The 7,890-nt window shown below is 38.2% G+C and overlaps 1 protein-coding gene and 1 long non-coding RNA gene across 2 annotated transcripts; both read left to right on the top strand.

The window, feature by feature from the left end:
* The first annotated feature begins 593 nt into the window (after positions 1 to 593).
* Positions 594 to 5,298, top strand: LOC103131293 (V-set domain-containing T-cell activation inhibitor 1-like). Its single transcript, XM_007542900.2, has 6 exons — positions 594 to 696; positions 2,274 to 2,591; positions 3,026 to 3,283; positions 3,877 to 3,981; positions 4,067 to 4,115; positions 4,285 to 5,298. Exons 1-6 carry the CDS (start codon positions 624 to 626, stop codon positions 4,397 to 4,399), a joined length of 918 nt encoding a protein of 305 aa, XP_007542962.1. The 5' UTR covers positions 594 to 623; the 3' UTR covers positions 4,400 to 5,298.
* Positions 5,299 to 7,156: 1,858 nt separating this feature from the next.
* On the top strand, positions 7,157 to 7,890 carry LOC103131294 (uncharacterized). The gene is made up of 2 exons (XR_475350.2): positions 7,157 to 7,676; positions 7,744 to 7,890. It is a non-coding gene; the product is annotated as an uncharacterized LOC103131294 (long non-coding RNA).

Here is a 7,890-nt window from a genome sequence, read left to right as displayed (position 1 = left end):
AAGATTTAGTTCTATATATGAAAGTAAACTGACAACAAGACGTTATAACCGAGCGATATTCATGGCAACATTCCTGACAGACAGTTTACCTCCTTCTAACGGAGTTTCTGACTCGTCTGCTGCTGCCTTTACTCTGAGCCGTTCAGAGGGGGGAGGGGCAGGAAGCGCTCTGCTGAATGCGCTGTTGTGCGCCTTCAAAATAAAAGCACGCGATTGGAAGATTTTAAAATTCTTCGCAACAGCGGTGAAATTATTGGGGGGGACGAATGTGACTCTCTCCAATATTGGGGGGGGCATGTCCCCCCCGTCCCCCCCGTTTCCTACGCCTATGCTGGCAGCTAACCACATGTACTAAGCTCTGTTTTCAAAGTAACTCTCTTTGCAGTGCAGCTACTTTCCTCTTATTTAAATAATTATTCATCTGAAATCAACCTTCAATAAGCTCAAGTATTAAAATGAAAGTTTGAAACTGTCAGGATAATCCACTCAGCTCTCCATGGGTGCGCCCGAAGCTTGTGTTTATGTGACAAACTTGTTTCCAGAAATGGGCGGAGCTATTAAGTAGTTTAAGTACACTGTGAGGAACAAACAAATCCTCTTTCTTGTTGCCTGAGCACAGGAATATGAGCATGATGAAGATCAAGTGCTTCATGTTCCTGGCTGCCCTGAGTCTCACCTGGACTCTGTCAGAAGGAGGTGAGTAAAAATTTACTGAACCTTCAGTTTGATGTATTCTAATATCAGCATCAATATGTTACATTTTATTTTATGGCACTTTTGAGTCCACAGAATGTAACCATACAATAGACAATAGTCTATAAAAACATCTCGAGAGACACATTTTTTTAAAATTAAGCTTTTAACATTTCTGTTCTCAGTTATTTCAAGTGAAAGAAATAATAAAAAGTTGACGAATTAATTAATAATTCCTTCTCAGGAAACAATATAAATTAATGCTCCGGATTGCTAAAATAAAAAAAACACACACTGTTTTGTCTTGGCAATGTCATGGGGTGGAGGATAGAGGCGAGAACGAATGCTGACGACCCAGGTAGAGATGAAAAAGTTATGGCTTTAATGAAAAATCCACAAAAAACAAAAATCTAAACACACAGGCAGCTCAGGGAAGAACAAAAGGCAAAAAGTTCCACGACTGAACAGACTGGCACGGAGAACTATGACGGACAACATTAGATGACAACCCGACAAGAGACAAAAATAACAGGTGGACTTAAATATGCAGGGAGGGTAATCAGGGAATGAGACACACCTGGTAAGCAATCAACAGGGAAGACAGGACTAAACACAGAAAACCTAAAAAATAACTACACAGAAAATACAGAACACAACAGGCAAACCATGTAATAATGTGTTTTATTATGAAAATGTACTATTAGAATAAATTAAACCATTTTAGACAGGACAAAACAAACAGAGGGTTTTTAACAAGCAGAGGCAGGCAAGGAGAAACTAAAACTTAAGAAAATTAAAAACAAAGCATGAAACTGACAAAATGACATCAGACAAATGAAAAACAGGTAGAACTAGTACAACAGGAACAAGGAAACCTTTGTTATAAAGCCTGGAGGAGCACATCTTACCGTAAAGGAATTACAGACATGCAGGAACACTGAGGACATCTGGAGCCAGGACATATTATTTACAAACCATTTCAAACTCAGAAAAGCAAAGTGCCAAAAATCTGACACTCAAAACTGTGACAAGTAGACAAATTGAAGCAACAACAACAGTCCTATTATAATTTAATCTAAATTAAATTCAGTTTAAAAGAATCAGTATCAGAAATGAGAATGTAGTTTTGAACAATCTCTAGTTCATTCCTGTTCAGTTATATTACAGTTTTTCTTTTTATTCATTTTTTTAAATAAATAAAAACAATGTGAATTTTTATTAATTAAAAAATGTGAATAAAAGTAACATTGCATGAGAGGAATATAGAAATAGAAACCCAACAAGAACATTAGGTTTCATTATGAGAGTTAAAGGGAGCAGTGATGATAGATGGACATACCTGACTGATTTAACTTGATTCAAAGGCCAATTCATAAAAATGAAAGAGAAACAACAATTTAATGTGGTATTTTTTTTTTTATCACTTAAAGCACTTTTAACTGCCTTGTTGCTGAAATGTTCTGTGCTAACTGGACAATAAAACAACAGCCAGTCATGACATTATTTGGTCATATAGAGATTTTATTTTCTAAAGAGATAAATTATTCATGGGTTTGATGCTTATTTTTTCCACATTGCAGGTACTGGGCTGAGCTGTGTTTTAAATGAGAGCTGCATTTTACCATGTGAGCTCCAGGCTGGCTCAGATCCTCTCATCCACTGGATTCACATGATAGCAAGGGAAACTTTTGTCCATTCCTTCTACAACAATCAAACCCAGCTGGGACACCAGGTCCATTGGTTCAGAGGCAGAACGTCTCTGTTCACAGATCAGATCCCCAGAAGAAACGCCTCCCTGCTGCTCACAGCGGTGAAGATTCAAGACGAAGGACGATACATGTGCCGCACAAGTACCTCTGAAGGCAACAAAAAAGCATTTGTTGACCTAAAAGTAGAAGGTAAATTAGTGTGTTATGCTGCACGGTGGAACAGTGGTCAGTACTGTTGCCTCACAGTGAGAAGGTCCTGGGTTCAAATCCCAGTGGAGCCTTTCTGTGTGGAGTTTGCAGGATCTCCCTTTGCATGCATGGGTTTCTACTGGTTAAACCCACGAGTGCAAACCCAAGCATGCATGTTAGGTTAACCGGTGACTCTAAATTACCCTGAATGTGTGTATGACTCTTCTATGACGTCCTGTGGTGGACCAGGAAGCAGTTCATGGAGAAGCTGCTTCTCATCGGTTGACCACTGGACGGAGACACCAGGCCTCCCCTTGAACAGGAGCAGGAGGGTATAAATAAAACAGGATGACATTTTTTTCTTGCAGAACTTTTGTATTTATTCTTAAATATGACACATTTTTATTAGTTTCTTCCATGTTCTTGTGTTTCAGCTCCAGTCTCTGACATCAGGATCCATCAGGATGGAAACAGGATCACCTGCAGCTCAGAGGGGATCTACCCTCAACCTGAACCCACCTGGTCCACTGAGCCTCCATCCAACACGGCTCTGCAGAACAGAACCAGAGTCCATCAGACTGAGGAGAAGCTTTATGACATCACCAGCTGTCTGATGGACCATGACCCTAATTTGACCTACTACTGCACAGTCAAAACTCAGACGAACCAGAAGACAGGTTTGGTTAAACCTGGTAAGAACAAGTTAAATAAAAAAATAGATTTTCCTCCATTTCAAGGCTGGATTCACTTTTCATGATGCATCAACTGCTGTGTCTCCACATGCACCATTGTGAAAAGCTTTTGGACAGTTTTTTCCTTCAGAAAACAAGAGATTTTGTTCATAAAAATTGTGATAAATGTTGGGAAATTGTGTGCAGTATTTTGAAAAAGGTGTGTTTTAGAATTTCAGTGTGAAGCAGGAAATGTGCTTGTAGTTTAGCAGAAGTGGTTCAGGGTTAAGTTGTTCTGTGTATGAAAGAGACAGGAAATCATGAGAGCTGTTAGTCCACCTGCTCCTTCTTTAGCAAACTGAGTGAAATATTCATATTTTAATATAAAATATGCACATTTCTCAGAGACAATGCTAAACCTGATTTATCTTGTTTGGACTTCTGCTTAGTAAAAATGCTAAAGTAAAATCTTTCCCTGTAATTCTTGAATACATAATAAATAGTAAAATGTTTCCTTCCCCTGTCTGCCATCATCCATCCAGATGCATCTAATGACGCTTCTTCTTCTTCTTCCTCTTCTTCTTCCTCTTCTTCTTCTTCTTCTTGCTTCACAGAAATGTCACATAATGTTGGAAAGTTCTCTGTAGTGGTGATTGGGGTTCCAGTTGCAGGTGTAATCATGGTGGTTGTGATAATCACTATAATTTTAACGAAAAAAGGTAAATGACTCTTGATTTTCTTTGATGTCGATTTCTTGATTTTGTTCTTTTTTATTAATAATTTCTGAACTCAAACTTTTCCCAGGCTGCACAGCAAACAACACAAAGACACCAAACAAGCCTGAAATTCATGGGTCAGTAATGTATACAGACTAAATTTATTTAAATAGTTTCTCCACTCTATGATTGTAACAATGTAAGAAGTATAAAATGATTACATCATTTCCAGTTTTATGTTTTATATTTTCTTCAAGACAAAATAAATCATTGTTCTAATTTGAAATTATTTTGATTCTGTTGCAGGAACTCGTTGAAACCTGTGGACTGCCTGGACGAATCGGACTCGGCTGTTAATGCAGAAAATGATCTAGATACTGTGACCTCCGTTACTCGTCTTTTATCCCCTGGTCTCTCCTAAAGTCTTACATACCAGACAATGTTTCCACGAGCACAACAACAACGTCCTCAAGACAGTTACTATCTTAAGATTTTAAGATGTTAAAGTACTTTTCCATTAAATTGATAATTATATTGAAATATCATAAAAGATGTAAAACATTTGGACGTCAGTTGAAATGATTTTTGAAAGTATCATAGCAGCAGAAATGACTCTGTACACAAGTATGTTTCAGAGTTTTTTGTTGTTTTTAAGGAAATAAAATGAACAAATTGGGGAGAGTCCCAGTTCACATAGTTAAAAAAATTAAATATCACAGATTGGCCAGTTTTTATTTCTATAGGGCATAGCATATAGTACCACGCCCCCCGTGGGGTTTGAGCTGCGGTCAAATCAAACCCCCACATGGTTCAGGATTCCTCTTAATTTGGCCCCTACATTCTGAGTAGGTATTAATGTGGAAGATCTCCATTTTATGTAGCTGCTAGCCTTCCTGGTTGGTTAAATCATAATTGATGAGTGCAATGTCATCAATTATATAGAGCAATATAACATTAATGCAGTCCGGACCCATTTAGGTGAATGTTTAAGGTTTGATGGGTCCAACAAAATGAAAAATGTTATATATTTATAAATCACATAGCAGAGATTTTGGACTTCAGAGCAATTCCATAGCGTATGGATAAACAGATAATGCATATCTTAGTAATAAATAATTAGTATATTATATAATAAATATGTATGCCTCATTTAGAATAGAAGTTATTGATCCCCAAAGGGAAATGATCTATAAATGAGAGCAGAGAAACTCAGATTTAAGTCACTCAGACTTGGGCATTGTAAATCCTAATGGCTACAGACAGAAATGATGTTTTTATTGATCTGTGGAGCAAATAAAATGTTTTATTGATTGATTGATTTTCTGTGGTGCACTTTGGCCAACGAGTCTCTGGCTGAAGATGCTCCTGTTTCCGGCAGCCATGATGTCATGAAGTGGATGTTTGTCGTCGTCCTTTAGTGTCTGAGACGTCCTCACTGTGACCTTTGACCAAAATAAACCTCATTCAAAGCCTCATTCTTGATTAACTGACTTCATGGATGAAGCTCTGAAATATTTTCACCTTAAACATCTTAAAGCAAATTTTTATGAAATAAAAAACGGTTTAATTAGTTGTTGCTGCTGCTGGGGCCCAGTGCTGTCCTAAAAAATCATTTATTACATATAAAAACAAATGAATGTATGTTGTGTGATCTAAGTATTGCAAACCTAAATTTGATCAATTTTGTTTAGATGTACATAAACTAAACAGCCTCCTTAATGACGTCTAGCTCAAAATTGCCTTCACTGCTGGTCTGCTGGTGTTTGGAGACTCTGATGGCTTATGGGTAATATTTGGTGTTTTAAAATATCCAATGAAAACCAGTAAAGACAAGATTGTAAATACATTGATCAACAATTTCAAATAACACACAAGGAGTCTAGATTATTTTAAGTTACAATAAGGATGTTTTTTCTGTCTTTGCTCTCGTTTAACACCATCCATATCTGACTCTTCCTCTCCTTTTATCCACATCAGCAGATTATCACAAACTCTCAGCTCTTCCTTCTCCACCTCGTTAACAATCAGGCTTTTTCATTTTGAACAGAATAAGGAGAAGTTTCTCTGTCTTGGATGAGAAAACATTGTTGGCACAACAGTCAGGATGTTTCTCAATAACAAATGTTGACCTGCACCAAACAGAAATGTTTTCAGTTTTGATGTAAAGGAAAATCTGCTCTGACTGGTTTCTGTTCAAACTTTCTTTTCACCATGAAGCTCCTCCTGCCTCATGTTTCTGCTGCACCTTTGGTAAACAGGAACTTAAAAAAAAACAATTAACCTGAACAATCGTAGAATAAAAAGATCTGATATTTTCTCACAGTCTTGTGGTTATGGCTGCCAGAGAAACTGAGTTTGTATAATTTATACTATTTCTCTTGTTTTCCAGGTTATTTAGTCAGTCGCTCTGATATAAAACACTTCAGTTCTTGGTTTTCCTCCTTACATAAGTCTCCTTAAGTCTTTGTTTCAGTGGCTGAAAATCTCATATAAAACATGAAACAAGTGAAAAAACTTATTTTAATAATATAAATGTATATATTATCCCAGTTGGTCCTCACTAGTAGCTGAGTTCTGCAAACTAAAAACAAAGAAAAAAAAGATACACATAAACAAAAACTGATTTTTTTCCAGAGATTCCAGATAATTGAAATGCTTTAGTTTTATGTTGAACATTTATCTCAGCAAATATTTTCTTATTTGCTGAAGTTTATCTTCAGTCCTTGTTTCCTGCTGGGTTCTTCATGTCCATCCAGATCATCCTGTTGTTCCTCATCTGGGACCAGAACAGCTAAACCGCAGCGACCTGAAAACGTTCAGATTCAGCCGAGTTCCTACAAGCAGGAAGCCTGTAATCAGAACAAAACATTTTATTTATGTTTGCATATAACTAAGATTTTTGCAGAGCAATCTAAAGCAATTTTATGCTGATCTGGTTTCATCTGGAGTCCAATTAAATTCATTTTTGCTTTGTTCTTATAGTGTTTTATCCTAATTTATTTAATTTGATTTTTATTCTTCTGGATTGCACATTTTTAGAAACATGGTACTGTACTTTGGTTTTATGATTTTGGTGAATATACTTTGCAACCTGACTGTGGCTAATGAATCAAATAAAAATACTTTATTTATCCAAACATAACTTTATGCAGCTCCTTTCATCCACGTCTCTTCAAAACGTTGTTGAATGATGATGCTTCAGGCAGGAAGCAGCTCAGCGCCTCAGAACAGTTTGCTCTGGGATTTGACCCAAATCCCAAAACTGTTTTGTGTTGGGTTCTGCGGGGGAGTGTTTTCTCTACATTTTCAGGGTGGCAGGCTGACGGGATCCAGCTGGTGCTCGTCATCTCCAATCAACAATGGCCTTAAATAGGAGAGGCTTCCCAGAAGAAGATGCCAGATGGTTCCGCTTCTACAGTGGTACACTCTAGCTCTCAGTGCTGTCTCAAGTGTCTAACTTGTTCCTGACGCCTCTCCCATCTTTCTTCCTCCTAGAACCAGCCCTGACCTCTCTCTGAGAATCAGATCACCTGGACTACTTGGCCCTCGCTGTTTGGCTTGGCCAAGCCCCTGGATTCCTCCACCACCACCCTGCTGCTGCCTGTCCACCCTCAGTTACCTGCTGGAACTCCCCCACCTGGAGACCCCTCGCTGCCCCAACTGCTGTACCCTCCTCTGCTCACCTGAACCCCCAATCCGTAAGCCCTCATCAGGTTACATCATCATTCCTGTCATTATTCCTCTAACTGCTCACCCATTTCTCAGTTCCTCCTCTGGCCCGGTTCCTCCCTGCTGCCGCTGATCTTCACCTCTCCATTGTTTTCCCCATTACACCTTCCTGTTCAATAAATCTGTAAACTGAGTTTGGGTGTCCGTAGTTGTTGCTTGCCTTCGAGTCCTGGTACCTCTCAT

Source organism: Poecilia formosa, unplaced genomic scaffold (assembly GCF_000485575.1).
Source record: "Poecilia formosa unplaced genomic scaffold, Poecilia_formosa-5.1.2 Scaffold740, whole genome shotgun sequence".
In the NCBI taxonomy this organism is placed as follows: domain Eukaryota; kingdom Metazoa; phylum Chordata; class Actinopteri; order Cyprinodontiformes; family Poeciliidae; genus Poecilia; species Poecilia formosa.
The sequence above is the reverse complement of the archived record's forward strand: the minus strand, read 5'-3'. Positions and strand labels throughout refer to the sequence as shown.